Source organism: Helianthus annuus, chromosome 3 (assembly GCF_002127325.2).
Source record: "Helianthus annuus cultivar XRQ/B chromosome 3, HanXRQr2.0-SUNRISE, whole genome shotgun sequence".
NCBI classification, from domain to species: domain Eukaryota; kingdom Viridiplantae; phylum Streptophyta; class Magnoliopsida; order Asterales; family Asteraceae; genus Helianthus; species Helianthus annuus.
The window spans coordinates 53,705,283-53,724,742 of NC_035435.2; the positions used below are offsets into that span (position 1 = coordinate 53,705,283).

General features: G+C 38.2%; 1 protein-coding gene across 1 annotated transcript; it reads right to left on the bottom strand.

Annotated features, from left to right (window-relative positions):
• Nucleotides 1–11,189: 11,189 nt before the first annotated feature.
• LOC110928970 (cytokinin dehydrogenase 7) lies at nucleotides 11,190–17,817 on the bottom strand. Its single transcript, XM_022172046.2, has 4 exons — nucleotides 16,898–17,817; nucleotides 16,465–16,740; nucleotides 14,142–14,404; nucleotides 11,190–11,687 (listed from the first exon to the last, which is right to left on the bottom strand). Exons 1-4 carry the CDS (start codon nucleotides 17,594–17,596, stop codon nucleotides 11,375–11,377), a joined length of 1,551 nt encoding a protein of 516 aa, XP_022027738.1. The 5' UTR covers nucleotides 17,597–17,817; the 3' UTR covers nucleotides 11,190–11,374.
• Between the last annotated feature and the right edge of the window lie 1,643 nt (nucleotides 17,818–19,460).

Consider the following 19,460-nt stretch of genomic DNA (forward strand, 5'->3'; position numbering starts at 1 on the left):
ATCCTCGTCAGCCGGTATCCAACCGTGCTGAGCCTCCTCGTCAGGGGGATCCATGTGCTCTGCAAACAGAGCATGCTCGGGCTCAATAGGTAAGGGATCAACAGGAGCTAAAACAGGATCAACGTGAGCAACAACAGGATCAATATGATCGACATGAGGGTCAACTGGGACGTCAGCGATCGGAGGGTCAACAAGAGGATCAACAACATGGTCAGCATCTAACAAAGGAATATCATCAACAGGAAAATCGCCAAGTGGCTGACCCGCCAAAATAGGATCAACAGGAACATCAGCATGCGCCAAACCATGCTCATGTGCGGGATCGAAAGCAGCGGCCTGCTCTGGAGCTACTGCAGGCTCGGGATCGACAAACGCCATATCGAAGTCAAAGTCCGGATCGATAGGATCGAAAGGGTCGGCAGGGTCAACGGGGTCCTCTACAGGCTGGTCCATGTGAACGAACTCAATATCACGGTCTGGATCGAATCCAGGGGGAAATACAGGGTCAGAATCCTCGATATCGTCATGCTCAAAAACAAAGCTCGGCATAGGAGCGGCAGATGACGCCTGGTCAGGATCCGAGTCATGAACGAAAAGCTGCGTGCTCGCCACATGTGATGGAGCAGATGCCACAGACTCAAAGGAGTCTGGGGCTGGAGAATGAACAGGCGAGTCTCCGACAGGAGCACCGGCGATCATCAAAAGACCGCCAGCGGGCAAAAGAGCTGGGTCAGGAACCTCGTCCTCGTATAGCTCATCATCGAAAAGATCAATATCGCCACCAGCCTCGGCATCAAGCATAAGCTCATAAGCTGGGTAGGATGCAAGAGGAATCGGGGCGGGAATCACAGCGAGAGGAAGATCCGCAGCAGGACCACCAACGATGGGCTCATCAACGCCGTCAGGTAGTGCGAACGGCTGAAAGTCGTCGTCGTCTGTACTAGTATAATCCGAGGTATGCACCTCGTGCTCTGATGACATAATCTCGTCTGACTCCATGGGTCGGGGTCCAGTAGTGTCCGAGTCTCCAGTATCTGAGGTGTCCATGAGTCTGTAATACAATCACAAGTATGCACAAATATCAGCAAATCAGGTAATCACACAAGTTACCACATAATAATCACATATTCCTCCTAGTCCCACTAGCCTCCCAGCCTCCCAGACTGTTCTTCCTAGTCCCACTAGCCAACTTTTCCCAGCCTCCCAGACTGACTCCCTAGTCCCACTAGCAAACATTTCCCAGCCTCCCAGACTGACTCCCTAGTCCCACTAGCAAACATTTCCCAGCCTCCCAGACTGACTCCCTAGTCCCACTAGACAACTACCTCGATCCGTTAGATCGAGCCTCGGCCTCCCAGACCGAGCCTCAGTCTCTCAGACCGAGCCTCAGCCTCCCAGACTGAGCCTAAAAATAATAAAATATGCTCAACATTTGTTTATAAAGAGTTTTGGATCTGGACTTAAGTGGTATGCAGAAAAACATTTTCGTGAGAGCCCTAGTGATCATAGTCTAGACTCAAAATGAACCCTAGTTCGCTATGATCAGAGCTCTGATACCAAGCTGTCACACCCTGGCTTTGCGGAAGCGTGGTTAATTTGGTGTGACTCTTAATACCATAGCTTAACCATAACAAGCTATATGAATTTAAAATCATGCAAAGTCATCCATTGAAAATAAAATTGTCAAACATTGTCTAAATGGGTAAACACCCAACAACCATTACTTGTCTTAAACAGTACAACCACTACCATAATGCAACATAAATAAACATGGTTCAGGGGCTATGGCTTGTCCAGGAAAGAGCCATAAGCCTTGAACCCGGATGACTCTGAGTCTAAATGCAGCGGGAAATCCTGCTAAACCGTGCCAGATCCTTAATTCCCTGAAATACATGTAAGTTGAAAAATCAACAATAATGTTGAGCGAGTTCATGCGAAAATGAGTAAATAAACCTTTATCTTTATCAAAAACCCTGGTATGTAGCAAATAAGGAAAAAGAGATCACCAATGGTTTGCAAGGCCATTGATATGTGTAAATGCAAGTAGGAAGGCTCAAACCTAGCAAATTTATGCGTCGGGAACAAAGTCATCCCAAGGTCCGTTCTGCTGGACCTGGGACTGGGCTCGCTACACCCAAATAGATCTACCGCTCCTGCCCCTCGGTCCTACCCTGAGGATTAATGACCTCAAGTTTCCGCCTACCCATTCACATGATCTAAGTAACCCTCCTTACGCTAACCATACCATGTATAACATATCCATAATCATTGTAACATGTATTTCACCCCCGCAGTTTATAAAACTGAAAACAGTTAAGAGAAAAAGGGGGACATGAACTCACAGTGAACGCGTCACAAAATCAAGCAATCCAATATCCAGGTGCTGTGCAACGACCTACATGTGCTAATTCTATTAGACGGATGGCCGTGCTTTAGCTTCATAGTTTACATTTTTGGGAAACAGTTAGTCAACCGTTTCGTATATATATTTGATACGCATTCTCCTTCCCAAGGATGGGGGAATTAAATACATGTATACTTATATTATTTTATTAAGTCCCACTTAATATATTTTATTTCTTATTTCAAAATATATTTATTTTTCTCAAAAATAATATATTTCCTTTTTCTCATAATATTTTCCCAAAATAATATATTGACAACACACGCGCTTATGAATACTTCTGAATAAAGCGTAAGTTACGTTTTGGTGATTAAGTGGTAATGATAATTACCGTTGTAACTTATATTCTTGACGTATAAGCGTTTGTATTATTTCGGGCTTGACAAGGTTAGTAAATATTATTTTTACTCTAAAAATAATATTTATACATTTTCACAAAATAATCATAAACAGTGAGGTGGCAAAATATATTTACCGAATATATACTTATCTCGTTTATTTTTGTGAAAATCCCACCTCCGATTATTTGTAAATAAAGTTGTGGCGAAATATATTTGAAAACATGTCAAAGTAGTCTAACACTTGTAAATAATTCTAAGTGTTAGATTTTTAGAAAATTTCGCCAGAGTTTCCCCTGTAACTGGAGGTGGCCACGCTTTCAAGCGTATCATTTTCTTTTACAAATCATCTCAACAATTTATCAAATCAACCGAATCAATCTTTAATACTTCAAATAGAAGATTAGTTAGTAAAATTGCATCGTTTTCATGAACTTGTAGTTTTTACAAAAACTACGGTGTAGATCTCGTTACATTTAGTGGATCTATATATAACATAACTTAGTCTTGCAAAAACCTCGTTTTTGGAACAAATCACTTCTTACAACTTCCCGACAATTTTTTTTGTAAACATTGTTATTTTGTCGGATCTTTTATTCTACAAGTGTTTCTACACTTGTAGTTTATAGAAATCGTATTTGTTAACACTTTATCCACTTTTATAAAAACATGATTTTCTCGACACCCGGTCCTACGAATATACCACTTGTACATACGTAGATCGGCTTGTTTTAAAAACTATTTTTCATGTTAAAACACTTTTATACAAGTTCATGTTTCTCGTGTGGTGGAGTTTCACCTTTTAACCCTTGAACCGCTGGCATCTAGTGTATGCCAAAATTCGAGATCTTAACAAAGTCGGGTTAAACGATGATAAGAGCCACCACATCATAGATCGGGCCATTTTAATCAACATGTTCAAATACTACGACATTTACACGCGTTTTGAGCTTTTATCCAATGATATACACGTTTTAGTAAACTTTAAAGTTCCATTAAGCGGGTTACCGACATTCAACCGACAAATATCCTTTTAACCAATTTAGACATGACCAAAAATGAGTTTTAAACGTTATACCTCTAGCTCGGGGCTAGGGAAGAAACTATTCGAAAACTGCGTGGATAATAGCAAACGGTAGAGGTCCTTCGCGTTCCGTTTGTTCCGAGCTCCGTTGTACGTAACCACCAACACTTGAGTATACTTGGAACTTGCAAGACTTGAACCGACAATGGATGTGGGGGTGGGGTGGCTCACGGCCGAGAGGGAGCAAGGGGAGAGGGAGAGAGAGTGAAAGTGGAGTGTGTGTGTTTGTGTGTGTGAGAGGTGTGGTTATTTATAGAAAAATGTGCCTCGTTCCTCGCGTAATCTAATTTAATATTATAAAGGTGTACTCTCCCGGGGCCCACTAGTTGGCCGATCCCATTGGGATGTAATGGCACTCGGTTCGTTCCCAATCGTTCAGTTACGGTTCAGTTTGGTTAAGTGCGTTAACTGCGAGGTCTAACCCCGTTAGTTGCTTTAGTGCATTAAAAGCGGGTGTTAGGGTAATCAGGGACCCTAACTGGCTCAGAAAAGTACTAATATTAATTTTGGCAATATTTGTATGTTCCGGGTATTGTCCGGTTGTTCGCTCGGATAGTAATCCGTTAAAGTGCTTAAGATATCCGTTAAGCGTTATAAATAATATTTTTAGCGACACAATTTATTCTGCAAAGTGTCGGGAATAATTCCTCATATTTTGGCACTTTATTAATTAGCTAGAAGCTAGTGTGTTGATAAAAGTGCTGTGTTCCGTGCTTAAAGTATGTTTTAGGCACATCCAAATCTCTATATCTTATTCCTAGAGACGAAATCATACAACCCTTGTATCCCTACACACACTATGGGTGTAGTAAAATAATTCTGGCTCATTCAGGCCTTTAGAGGCAGTGTTTGCCTGATGCTGGCTATACCAGCATGTTCACTGTGTATCCGTTTAGTGCTACTGTGCTTTTGTGCATCATGTTTGTCACTAAGGTTCAGTAAATAAGTAGTGTAGTGACAGGAATATCAAAGTATGATGCAGATATGTACAAGTACCAACAATCAAGTAGCAGTTTATCAGCAAACTCAGTAAAGCACAGTAATTAGGCAACAATTAATAATTAATTAAGTCGTGCGGATACCTGGTTTTGAGAGGGTTGTCACACACAATTCTAAGTATTCGGTTCACCCGGGAGGTGACAAGATGTATCAAGATTTAAAGGCCAATTATTGGTGGATAGGTTTAAAGAAATCTATTGCCACCCATGTAGCTAAGTGCCTGACATGTGCTCAGATTAAAGCCGAACATCAGAAGCCATCAGAACTTCTACAACAGCCGGAACTTCCCACTTGGAAATGGGAAATGGTAACCATGGACTTTATAACCAAGTTACCCAAAACAAAGCACGGAAATGACACTATATGGGTTATTGTTGACAGACTGACGAAGTCAGCTCATTTCTTGCCCATCAAGGAGACTTATAGCTCCGATAAGCTGGCCCAGTTGTATGTCGATAAGATTGTAGCTCTTCATGGAGTACCGGTGGCAATTATCTCTGATAGAGATACTAGATACACCTCTCACTTTTGGAGAAGTTTCCAACAATCATTGGGCTCACGTCTGAATTTTAGTACTGCTTACCATCCTCAGACCGATGGTCAAAGTGAGCGTACTATTCAAACCTTAGAAGACATGCTTCGTGCATGTGTTATTGATTTGGGTGGTAGTTGGGATGACCACCTGCCTTTGATTGAGTTCTCCTATAACAATAGTTATCATACCAGCATTCAGGCTGCGCCTTTTGAGGCACTGTATGGTAGGAGATGCAGAACACCTGTCTGTTGGGCCGAAGTAGGAGAAGCTCAGATATCAGGACCTGATATAGTCCTTGAGACAACGGAAAAGATTATTCAAATTCGAGATCGCCTAAAAGCTGCCAGGGATAGGCAAAAAAGCTATGCTAATATGAGACGAAAACCCTTAAAGTTTGAAGTAGGCGATAAAGTTTTATTAAAAGTGTCACCCTGGAAAGGTGTGATGCGTTTTGGTAAAAAGGGCAAGTTGAGCCCTAGATATATCGGACCATTCGAGATCCTCGAATGCGTCGGCAGTGTAGCATATAGGCTAAGATTGCCAGAGAAGCTGAGTGGAATTCATGATGTATTCCACGTTTGTAACCTCAAAAAGTGTTTAGCTGATGAATCCTTGGCAATGTCTCATAAGGATGTGCAAGTCGATAAAAGCCTAAGGTTCATTGAGAAACCTATATCGATCGAGGATCGACAGGTCAAAAAGCTCCAAAGAAAGTATGTACCTATAGTAAAGGTTAAGTGGGACGCTCGTAGAGGTCCCGAGTATACGTGGGAAGTGGAGTCCACTATGAAACAGAAATACCCTCACTTATTCCAGTAAATCTCGGGGTCGAGATTTCTTTTAAGGGGATGAGGATGTAACACCACGTAAAAACATGTCCAGTTATATATAGACACGTGTCCCGAACCTTAAACGAGTGTATTCTCGTGAGGGACTTAAAGTGTCAATATGCTAAACTCGAGCCTCTGAGTGACACTATGTGGATAATATATTCTTAATCGAAAGGTTAACTGAATATAAAAAAGCCATTTGTGTATATTTATAAAAGTAAGGCTACGGAATTTAATGTGTCAACATGTTAAGTTTACCTCTGAATGACCTTTTAAAAACATTTCCGAAAGCTTTATAAAATATACTATATACACATCCATAAATGGCTATTTGAGAAGTTGTAAATCTCATATATTAGAAATGGTTCACACTTCAATTCTAAAATGTGATATTCTTGAGCAATACCGACAATTTCTTCATGTGTTGGCAATCTTTGAAAACTCCAAGGGGACATATTGCATGAACACTCAGAACTGATCACTTGGACTATTACACTGAACATGGGTCAAGAAATCAGACATGGAAATGCATGGTGAAGTGTATAAAAATTATAAAAACTTTTGTCCTCTGGTCAACGGTTACGGACCGTATAGCCTTAGGCTTACGGTCCGCAAGGAGGTAACTGGCGATGAAAAATCAGGTTCGGTTACGGACCGCATGAATGGTATCTTACGATCCGTAAAACACGGATACGGACCGCAAGACCTTCCGCTTACGGTCCGTAAGAGCGTCGCTGGGCAGAATTTTTGGACAGATGTATGTTCTTGCCTTTAAACCGACTTATAGTGACTTGTTATGAAACCTTGGACTCTTAGACGGTAATTATAAACCACTAGGACACCTGGAGTGATCCTAGGGCCCTCATAAACACCTGGAAGTGATCCAAGATCATGGGATTCACTATATAAGGAGTACTAGTTCATATGTTCATAACTCACAATTGCAACAACTTAAGTTTGGGACTTGCTCTGGAGCTTTCAGCAGTAACAAGTGGACTTGAAGTGTAGAAAAGATTGCTAGGACCATTAGTAAGCTTCTAATTACTCCTTTAAGTTGTTTAATTAGTTTAATTACTTAAAAGTCAAACTTAATGTATAATTAGTTTGACTTTCGTTTTAATTAAATGTGGCTTAACCACTGATCAAATTGAAAGTGGTTATGAAACCACATTAGTATAGGTGATTAACCCCTAAAAGGGTGTCCCCTAATTATCTTGTTTGACTGGTTAAATGTCGGGTCAAAGTAGTTTGACAAAAAGTCAAACTGGACAGAATTGACTAAAATGATTAAAATTAATAAACCAGAGGTTCTAAATTATAATATAACAATCTAATGACTCGGTAATGACTATATAAACATGTTTTATCAGTCCTAATCCGACAATTAATCATCTAAGGGCAGATTATAACCGAAAGTCGCAAAAGCCTGACTTTTGCTATGACTTTCAGTTCTGACCCATTCAAGCTTATTTCTTCCATGTTTTAAGCTTCCATTAGGACCATATTACATTGTAGTATAACTCTCTGAAGTTATATTGCATGGTGCCTAATCGTTTGTAATTTATGCTCTTGATCGTAATTATGCTCATTAATGCCTAAAACGCCCTTTTTGCATGAAACCGAAACTTTTAGCAATGTGAATGAACTAAAACCTTTGCTACTGACATTTAGACATGTCCCGAAAATTTGACATCAGTTTGAGGTCTAGAATGGAAGTTATGCTCAATAGCGTAATTAAGGGACTTCTTAGTAATTAGAAAGCGTAATTAGCATAAGGCCCATCTAAACCTGATTTTTGTCACTAAACTTTTTACATACTGATGTTAAATAATATTTTGGGATTTTTAAAGATTTTTATTTATTTTTAAACTGAACTTAACATAGGATTATAGCCTAGTTTCGGTAATTACCAATTTTACCCTTTTCATGCATAAAAGGAGTTTTACATAACTTTTTGAAGCCAAACTTTTTGCTACTGATCATAAATGATAAATGTATTATTTTGAGCCTTATAAACTAACCAAAATATCAGATTTCCTATTTTTATCATATTAGCCCTTTAAATCGCATATTTAGCGTTTTTAGCACCTAGTTTGGGTCAAAACTATATTTATCATTTAAAACTTATAACCTACTGATGTTTTAAAATAATTTACATAATATTACAGTAAGCTAATGTTTTAAACTCAGAAATCTATTTTTAACCCTTAAAAGCCTATGCAAAATTACCAACATACCCTTATGGGACCTATTTTGGTATTAAATTGTTTTTGGGCATAAATGTTGATATACTACTGATATATTAACACATTATGAGAATAATAATGATTAAGACCTGTTTATAGCTTGTCCGGTTACCCGTTACGCATGTACGCGTTCGGATCGGGTTACGTGACTAGTTTACGTAAAATAGCCGAAACGGGCTTAACCTTGTCATTAAAACCTCATTTTCCAAAATGTGTTTAGTTACCCATAATATACAAGTATTCAAGCTTGTCGGGTCTAAATCACATTCTATTCCGGTTTCCGTTTAATCTACCAGTTAGGTCCGTAAGGTTTCTTTCTAGCTAGTCGGTCTAAGTCTTTGACTTAAGTAAAGACCCGTTAGCATCCTAGTAGATAATTAAACCTTCTATATAGATTTATAGCATCCGGTAAAAAGTATCTTTCAAGAACTTTAGGAATTTACTGCTACAACAGGTAAATACTTTTAACTTATTTTCCCTATACGGGCTTGGGATACGGTATATTAATACCGCTTGGTCGGGTATGGGATTATTATGTCGGATTGTGATTTAATAAATCCGCATAACCCGTTTTAATCTGTATTGTTTGATAACATAAACATTTGGGGGTTAACGACCGTGTCCTGGATATCCTTGGCTCATTTAAGTTATTAATGGCCACGACTTATGCACGGGGTGTAGGCATGCACCTGACAGATGCAAATGCTATATATTAATTTACCCACAAGTTGGGGATAACTCCTCTGTGGGTTCTATAAGTGGTGAGTCAGTTAATCATGTCCGGTTTATAAACCGGCCCCACATGTATGACAAGCATGTAAAACTGTATACAAGATTTTAATAAGATTGTCCCAAGTTATAAAGGATTTGCGCCTTGTGCATTTAAACCAATTTTCTTAAATGTTTTCAAAACGAGTCAGTTAAATTGTATTTACCAGTGTATACTGACGTATTTTCCTAAAGATTGAATTGACAGGTACTTATCGAAATAGGCTGGAGCTATAGGGTGTTGTAGAGGATCTTGCAAATCCCATAGATACCCGGAGTCTGTAGTTTTTGTTTCTTTGTACTTTATGATCCGCCTGTGGATCTTATTACATTCCAGTCTGTATTATTCTTGTACTCGAACATCGACAGACAGTATGGTTTGTAATAGTTTATTTCCCAGCCTTCCGCTGTGCTATATATTTGTGTTTGTTGACAATGATGATATCAACTACGTCACGATACTCCCCACCGGGCCCACCGGTAATACTTGGAATTATTGGGGTGTGACATCCACCCTCTCCAGTCCAGCCCCCTGCCCCCTCCACCTCCAGCGAATAACCACCACTCGCTAGCCGCCTCCACCTTCGGCCGTCCACGTTCCACCTATCCAATTCTAGCCGTTGGTTCCATCATTCCTAATTTCTCTCAATCTCTCAGGTTTGTTATAAATTGTTGATGTTAATGATGTTAATCTTCAATTTGTTGTCTTTTAATATGTTTTAACCTGAAAATGTTTGTATGTTTGAATAAAACTTAAGAGCTGGATCTGTAACTTATGGATGATTAGCAAAATTTGGGTATCACCTCATTAACTTGAAATTGTTTGTATTGAGAATGCATACAACCTACTTTAGCCATCATGCTCAATATTACATCTTTCTATATTTTAGATAAAAGGAATTGTATGCAACTCGTGTATACATTATTTCTGTTTCTTAGCAAATGGATTGGGTTTTTCTTATTTTTTAGTTGTGTTAAAAAAACTACATGAAGTGAACACACGAGTTTGATTCTTCAATGCAACATGGTTTTATGGGTTCTAAAATTATTGAAAAGTATGGGTTAACACAACAATTACTTCATCTTGTCATGCTTAGGCTATTGGAGCAGATTTAGCTTAGTCATTTGGTTCACTAACTTCCAAAGATGGTAGGGAAAAAGTGACTTTGTGATAAAGCCCGACCCGACCTAACCCGTCTTGACTCAAATTACTTTTGTAAAAGTTTATTAGAAATCACTGTAGAGAGAAATGTGTTTCTATGGAGACGAAGATAGATAATAGGATAGAAATCTTTAGCGATAAAGCCCGACCCGAAAATTCTAACGTCAGGTTGATCGAAAATCGAGCACCTAAAAAAATAAACCCAGTAGGCGTCATGAGGCGCCATATTCCCCTTGGGGCCATATCCCTTACCACTATGGAGGTACTAAACTTGTGTGCACTTACATAACATGGGTAAAATAAGGGGAGAAACATTGTGGCAACAATAAGGTTGCTATCACTTTACACAGAGAGTACACATCTATAATTATTTTGTTTATATATTACGCTTGTAATCCTTATCTTTTGGGTGAATTATTAACATAGAGAGTACACATCTATAATTATTTTGTTTATATATTACGCTTGTAATCCTTATCTTTTGGGTGAATTGTTAGTTACTAAATCTATAAGTGTTATCAATTTCTTAAAGGCATTCACAATAGAGATATTTGCTACAATCATTTGAGATGACCGAATTAGAGCAACCCTTTTGAATTATTGAACTAAAGATATTAAATAGCACGGTTAGCTAAGATTGATTTTATTTGCCATCATTTGTTTTCTCGTTATATTTTTAAAGGGATTTTATAGAATGAAAAGAGCATTTCATTTATTAAATTATATGATACAAATCAAAAGATAAAAAGAAGATTATATTTTTTATATTATAAGATAAAAGATGATAGTTTTATGAAAGTGACATGATGTAAACAATCAAAGATATGGATCAAAATTGGTTGCCCAACAAAAAGTATTCATTTACATTGGTTGCTTGAAATGACTTCTTTTCCAATTGAATACAAACTAAAGTGAAAAACATGATTCAACAGCAGAATATAAAATTTTGTAAGAAACAAAATAATTGTACAAGCCTACAACCATTGACTTCAATCAAATGATCATTCATCAAGATTGTTGTCTTGTAAAAATCTTTTGTCCCGGTGCAAGAATAGCCATCGGATCGTATCTCAACTTCATCTCTACAAACCGGTCCCATCGATCCCCAAAGTGTTGCTTCCACCCTTCTTCACTATTATAATGAGGCAGGTACAACTTGAAATCGAGCCCCTTTCTAGCACAAACTTGGACGATTTCATGATTTTGCGCCACAAGATCCCTCACGCTTGGAGACTTTTGATACGGTTTGGTGAACCGGAGTAACGCCACGATGTAAAAGATGTCCCCATCGGGTAACACTACCGACGTACGTTCGTCCCACCTAATCAAATAGAAAAATTAAAATTATCTAAACTTCATCAATACAACATCGATTTTCATCTTCAAAATGTGGTGGTCCAAAACAAATGGAAGGACCACAATGAGATGTACTCAATGATGAGGCAAGATAGAGTCCACATCAACAAATTAAGAAGAAAATAATTACTAAAATCTTTTTATTTTTATTTATTTATTATTTTATAATGGGTGTATATGACAAGGAAATTTTGGTCAGGAAGAAAATGAAATAGAACCATATGGTGTCATTGTATCCCGGTGGGCCCAACCGGTTTGCGTTGTCGTTTCTGATTCGCCAGAGACTGCCCGGATAGCAACATCACTTGGGAATCTCGTTTTCCATGAAAAGATAATTACACTAAGCTCAAATTACTCTTATACCCTTTTTACTACTTTATCTTTTTGTAAAAAATAAATATAACTAGGATTGCGACCCGCCGCAATGCGGCGGTAATTCTTTAGTTATAACTAAGTCAATCTAGGACCCGCACGTTATGTTAAACCTGTCAAACGGGGAAAAATAGACGATGTAAAAACGTTCACCCACACATGCACGTTGCGTCGTGTTAACTCGCAAAATTTAGAAAGAAACATAAAAACGTTAAACTAAAGACGCACGTTGCGATGTGTTAAGCCACAAAATTTAGAACCAAGCATAAAGCGAAAAATTTGCGAAAAATGAAAACTATAAAGGACCAAAGTTGAAAGTAAAAAAAGTTATGAGAATAGATTGAAAAGATAAAAAGTTTTGGGTCAAAAGTAAAAAAAAAAACAAATAGTTTTGAGTTAAAAGTAATTTATGAAATACTTTTGGGTGAAAAGTACAAAAAAACATTTTTTTTTGGAAAACCCACAAAGCCAACTTTACGACAACCATATGCATAACCATTTTTTCTTTGAAAACCCCCAAAGCACACCCGCGTTGCGGCGGGGCGTAAAACGGTGTCAAATAGTACTAATGTCACACAACCGTCATCGACCACCAATACCAACTCGACCTAGGATATGCGTGTTGCGACGAACTTGTCAAACATGGAAAAATAGAGGTAAAAACATTGAGCCACACATGCACGTTGCGTCGTATTAACTCGAAAAATTTAGAACTATACGTAAAACGAAAATTTGCGAAAGATGAAAAGTATAAGTGACAAAAGTTGTGAAGTTAAATTGCAAATAATGAAAAGTTTTTGAAGTTAAATTGCAAATAATGAAAAGTTTTGGGTTAAAGTTAAAAAAACAAATTATGTAGGGTTAAAACTGTAAAAGATAAAAACCTTAGGGTTAAAAGTAAAAAATAAACTTTTTTTTTGAAAGTCACCCAATGCACAATGTGCAAGTGATGATGCACAAAATTGTTGCAAAGTTATATATGGAATAATATATAATAAAATATTTTAATTATTTACAACCTAATCACAGCCGTACAATCCACGGCCGCAAATCTGAAACTATCCAACCAAAATAACTGAAGATGGTATGGCGTCATTGCTAGCATACAACCTTACCGTGGGTCCAATTCCACCAAATTATAACCTCTATTTCATGGAATTAGCTACCATTTTGGGTCCCACCTTCACTTTCAACCTCAAATATACCCCCTCTCATTCTATATACAATTCCGGTGTTCTGTTTTGCAGGAATCTAGCAGTCGATGAGTGGAGAAAAAGATTAAACCCTTAAACACGAGACGACCCAATTGGTTAGCCTAAGTGTTAACCAGTGTTTCATGCTTAACCCTTTTTTTAAAGGCACCAACTCTTTATGTATGTATATCTACTACAAAAAGTAAAACATACATGATAAAGTCAACCCACCAACACCAACTCTTTATGACTCGTTTGCTTACAACCTTTTAAAACCCTAATATTTAAATACGATAAAAATTATTATATGATAAAATAATATTGGAAAAAAGGGCGACTTAGCATAAAAATTTAAATAATATTTAAATAGGTGGGCGGCATAATGTTCAATGTTTTGGTAAAAATAATGAGGCGTGAAGAAGTACAAAGACATATGACCTCATTTTCTTGAAGATCTTAACCACCCTATCTAAGCAGTTCAGCAAAATAGTCAACATTATACCATATCATATTGAAACCACTGCCCCCATCTATATTTATACAAGTGGACGGGCCCACGATGGTCGCCATCTGCCACATAGGATGGTGGTAGAACCCGACCTCCACGTGACAATCATGACTTCACACGTGGCCTTTTTCTTAACTTTTTTCGTCTTATATTCTCTACATTGATGGAACTATCCCTTCCACATAACGTTAAGGTTGGGTCCAAGAACTAGACACAATGCCTAAAACGACCCCAGTTGATTCGGCCATGATTTATTAGCACCTTTTATATAACATATAATACGACAAGATTTCACGCAAATGACAGATCATATGATATAAACGACGAGAATAAGGGGATTACTTACCTGCTTCGCAGAATAGGGTAGACTAGCATAGGGCCTCCAATCCCATCCTTCAAGATTTTCTTGAACACAAAATGATCAAAATCAGCAATTGAGGATTTGGATACAAAGAGGTTGAGCCAAGGATGTGGGGCATCCCATATGCCATTGGCTTTTGCTTGTTTTTCTGCTTCCTTTACACGTAGTAGGAATTCTATGTAGCTCAGGTCCACCTGGAACAGTGTATCTTCCATGAATCTCAACCGTCCAAGCAGCCTCTCTACCCTCTATTGTTGGAAACACAATTATTATGATTATTATATATTTACAATTTAATTCTAAAACCCTATTTTAGTCTTGCAACTTAAAAATAAAATAACCCAATAACTTACTTAAAAATAGAAAGAAAAAACAAAGGTATAATGGAAAATACATATGTTTTGTTATTTTATGTAAACAAATAAACAATATAAGTCATCAAACATATACATTTAACACAACCAAGTTAATGCTGAATTGGCTGAAGCCCTTAACTTTTAAATGAGAAGTCATGAGTTCAAATATACAGCTAAAATCAAACTTTAAGGCCCTATTGTAACATTTCTAACTTGTGGAGCTTCGTGTGAGCTCCACTAGTCCAACTTACACTCTATAAAATGTCTAAACCCGAATGCCAAAACCAAAAAGAGAAAAAGAGCTAAACCCGGTATCAGTTCATCGGTTTAGAACTACTAAACCGGTGAAAGGTTGGTCTGACTGGCATGGGCGTAGCTTAGAAGGGGCCGGGAGGGGCGCCCGACCCCCTAACTTTTCGTTCAGTAGTGTTATATATGTAGCTTTCGTATAGAAATTTTTGGTATATACATTTTCGACCCCCGATTCTATAGAAATTTTTGGATATGTAAGTTTTCGACCCATCTAGTAAATCTCAAGCTTCGCCACTGCTAACTAGACAGTAAGATTATTGAAACAATGGGAGAAGGCAGGGTAAATTCAAAGTAGGCGACAAAAGAAAAGGAAAAAAATGATGGGGTTATTGAGGAAAGTAGTGGGGGGACCGAAAACGTCACCCAAAATCTCAATGACTGGCAAAACGACAGCGCACTGGAAATGCTTACGGTGAACATTAATGTTTAGGACAAAGACAATATGCTCTCACCACATCAGTACGGGTGTCAATCTCGTAAATATGACCCAACTCTGAGGTTGTTTTTGCCCCTTTGTGTCAGAGAATCCAATGGAAGATACAGTAGTTGCCTTATTGTCAGTTTCAAAAAAAGTTTTCTGGCTACACAAAAACAACTGTGAATTGCTGGGGCCAAAATGGTAATATCACACAACCTTGTGTCATCGCTAGAGGTAGATGTAACCGGTCCTCCTCGTCTATACACTTGCCACGTGTGCAAGTAAAGCTTACAGAATATTTTTTTTGACTTTTTTCACCTTGGGTCCTTAACCTTTCAACCTTTATGCTCGACCCTACCAAAATTGGTGGTCAAACATCCTAAAATTGACCAAACCTAGGTCAATATAGTCAACCCTATTCATACGTATTCTTAAAAATATAATATAATATAATACTATTTTCTTAATATTTATCATACAAATACTGATTTTCGTAGATAGTTTATACATTTTGTTAAAAGGATGGTAATTTGATAGTTAAAATATCTCCTAATCAAAGAATTTAACATCAATGCTAAATCAATATATACTATTTGTCATAATTAATGCAAACGTTGTCATAATCTACACCATCGGTGTAATAATTTGCTAAATTCACAAAACAAAATGGTCATTCTTGTCATTTCAGTTTTTAAATATAAGAATAAAAATACACTATCTTTTTATTTAATTTTTTGAAAATAAAAAAAATAATATTTAATATACCTAATGAAAAAGTCAAAATCAAAGTAGCTGGATTTTTATTATATTTAACAATTTGTGTAAGATAACTCTACAAATCTAGTACTTGATTTCTAATTATAAAATATTTCAGTAGGATAAATATATAAAACAAGTAGTACCTTCATATTTCGAGGGATGTGAACAAGATCTTTCACTAACACCATAAATTCCAAAACCATAAAAAGAAAAAATTAATCCATAAATGTGGAAAGGTAAAACATTGGGACCAAAAGAATATAATATTATCATACGGGTATAATTTCTAAACAAGTTCATTTTCTTTTTTCAATAAAAACAATTTTTCAAAATAATTATCAAATTATGCCACAAAAAAGTAACATCGGAATGGCGAAAAGTGGAGTTAGAAAAAAAAAGCAGGAGCACTATAAGTGCGATGCACAGGATCAAGAAAAGTAAAAATTAGCGGGAAAAGACTCACTGTATCAACTGTTGAGGAGCAGTTTCCTTTGTTGTAATGTAAAGCCACTTCCAAACAATACAAAACCGGGTTCTCGGTTCGGGTCATCACACTCGGGTCGAATAACTGGTCCGGGTCAAGCACCACCGACGCCCACCCGTTTACCGGGTCATCACTGTTCACAAACACAAACCCTTCCACGTAATCAAATGACTCGCCTTCCGGCCGAGTTATTAGCAACTCAGCATCCCGAGTGAACTCTTCGAACTCGGCATACACCACCCTTATCCATCTCACCTGATTCAACAAAAATGTGTGTACAAGTTTTAAAGCAAAAGTTACAACAAATAGTTTTTTTTTTTTTCTTTTTGAACAAAAATTCTAGGTTTTTTTTGGATAAATGCACCTTAATCTGCACTTTTTTTGGTGTATTTACTCTAGAAAAAATACGAACCATGTCTGGAGCGGGTTGAACAAGGACCCGAGCCCGGGTAATGATACCGAATTGTCCTAATCCACCGAGAACGGAGAAAAAAAGATCCGAATTTACATCACCGGAACAGATAACAGTATCTCCGGTACCGGTAACAACTTCCAATTCCGTTACATTTGACGTTTGGGGACCGTAACGGAACGTCTGACCACTAACACCGGCGTTAGATAGCGTCCCACCAACCGTTAACCCTAAATAATCCGTCCACGACCTAGGAGCCAACCCAAAGTTCGAAACGCACCGTTTCAACACATCTTCCCATAATGCTCCTCCACCGACATCAACGGCGTAACCGTAACCGCCGTCACATCTAACGACGTCAATTACGGGTTCCGAACCCCGTTTCATGTCAATTACGAGCCCGCGGTTCGCCATGGCCTGGCCGTTAATCGAGTGCCCGTTTCCCCTGGCGGCCACAGTAAGATTCGGTGACTGTGAGGCGAAACGGATGACACTCGCGATGTCGTGGGTCCCGGACGGTCGAACGACGGCGAACGGCGACGTCGCATGCAAACCGCCGAAGTCTTTTCCGGCGAAGGCGGTGGAGCGGAAGTCGATACTGCCGTCCAGTTCCATGGAACTGGAAACGAGTTGTTCGTGTTCGTTGGGTTCAGAGTCGTTGTTGTTTTCGTGAACGAAATGTTCTAAATAAGCTATCATTGTTGGGTTATTTTGTGTTGTGGTTCTTGAATGGGGAATTATGGGGGGAGTTTGTTTGTGTGTGTCTCTCTCTCTCACACACACAGTAAGTAAGAAGGTGAAGTTTCTCTCTCTAGAAGGGTTGGGTTGGGTTGGGTTGGGTATGCAGTTTCGCAATCTGGTGCTGCTACAAAATCTAAAGTGATCTTTTTTGTTTCTCTCACTTATTATACACTATCTTGGGTGAAGTTCTCGGGTTTAAATAGCGGCGGGTTTGGATTTAACACACTCATAATTATACACAAAATTTTATTTATTAATAATAATAATAATAATAATAATAATAATAATAATAATAATAACAATAATAATAAAATAGATATAAGGGACAAAAAGAAACGGGGTTAGTATGATGGTGTTAAGGAGTGTGATAAAGGTGTTTATGTATAATTGGTTAACGCTTGTAGTGTGATGATAATGTTTATGTTGATTTAGGACATGTTTAGTTAGACCGCCTCCAATGCTTCCTTTTGGAGGGTTGCACTTAAGGACGTAGCGTGTGCACTTGTGAAGGATGCAGTGGAGTGGACTTGCACTTAAGGGGTTTGCATTTAGTGAAGTGCACCTAAATGCAGGAGAGAGAAGGTGAATGTGGGTCCTTTAAAAACTAATGGGTTGGAAAAAGAAATGGTGATGTGGAAGAGAGAGGGTGTATGTGGGAAAGATGGGTTGGAGTTAAAAAGGGGAGAGAGAGTGCATTTGTTAATAATGAGTAAAAAGCTGATGTGGCAGTGATGACTAGGATGCATGTAGTAAATGCAGCATGTTGCATTGCGGACAGTCTTAGTGTGTGAGTTAGCTTGTAATGAAAAAGATACTAGGGATATATGAAGTTATATTTTGTTAGCTTGGCGTTGACACATTTTGGGATACAAAAGGTGCACTAAATAACCTATACAAATTGCATTTAAGCCACATATAATTCTTATCTAACATCTCCCCGCAAGCTGAATGGTGGGGGAGCTATGAGCAGCATTTGACGAAACTTATGAAATTGAGAACTTGGAAGACTTTTGGTGAAGATATCCGCCACCTGAAGCTTGGTAGGAACGAACTTGGTAATGAGTTTCCCAGTAGTAACCAACTCTCGTAAGAAATGATAGTCAAGATCTATATGCTTGGCCCGTTTATGCGATACCGGATTCTGAGTGAGAAAAATTGCACGTTGATTGTCAAAGAGAATGGTTGGACGAGTGTGAGGTAAGGCATGAAGTTCTTGTAGAAGATGAGTTAACCAAACAATTTCTGCAGCAGTATTTGCTATCGCGCGATATTCAGATTCACAGCTAGAACGAGCAACGGTCGGTTGCTTCTTAGCGCTCCATGAAATCAAATTACCACCTAGGAAGATAAAGTATCCATAGGTGGATCGCCTGGTTTCCAAACAACGAGCCCAATCTGCATCAGAATAACCTAGAAGAGCTGTTTGAGTAGGACGGTTATAGTGAAGTCCGAAAGCAACAGTACCCTTGATGTAGCTTAGAATTCTCTTAACTTCCTAAAAAAGAGCAGTAGTGGGAACATGCAAAAACTGACTGACTTGATTCCCAACATACGAAATATCAGGTCTCGTGATCGTCAAATATTGAAGAGCACCTACGATAGAGCGATAATGTGTAGCATCCGGAAATGAAGTACCTGTATAAACAAAAGATACATTTGTGCTTAAAGGTGTTGGTGCAGGTTTAGCATCCAACATCTTTGCACGGGTTAAAATATCCATAGCATATTTTGACTGATTTAGGAAAAGACCATGTGAAGTATAGGTAACCTCCAAACCCAAAAAATAGTTGAGCTTCCCGAGATCTTTAATGGTAAATTCTTT

Bases quoted from the DNA above. Each gene is read 5' to 3' on its own strand.
- LOC110928970 (XM_022172046.2), bottom strand. From the start codon at position 17,596: ATGATAGCTTATTTAGAACATTTCGTTCACGAAAACAACAACGACTCT. The intron at 14,405-16,464 runs GTGAGTCTTTTC...TTCCAACAATAG, and splicing joins GCTCCTCAACAGTTGATACA to AGGGTAGAGAGGCTGCTTGG. The intron at 11,688-14,141 runs GTAAGTAATCCC...CTATTTGATTAG, and splicing joins TACCCTATTCTGCGAAGCAG to GTGGGACGAACGTACGTCGG.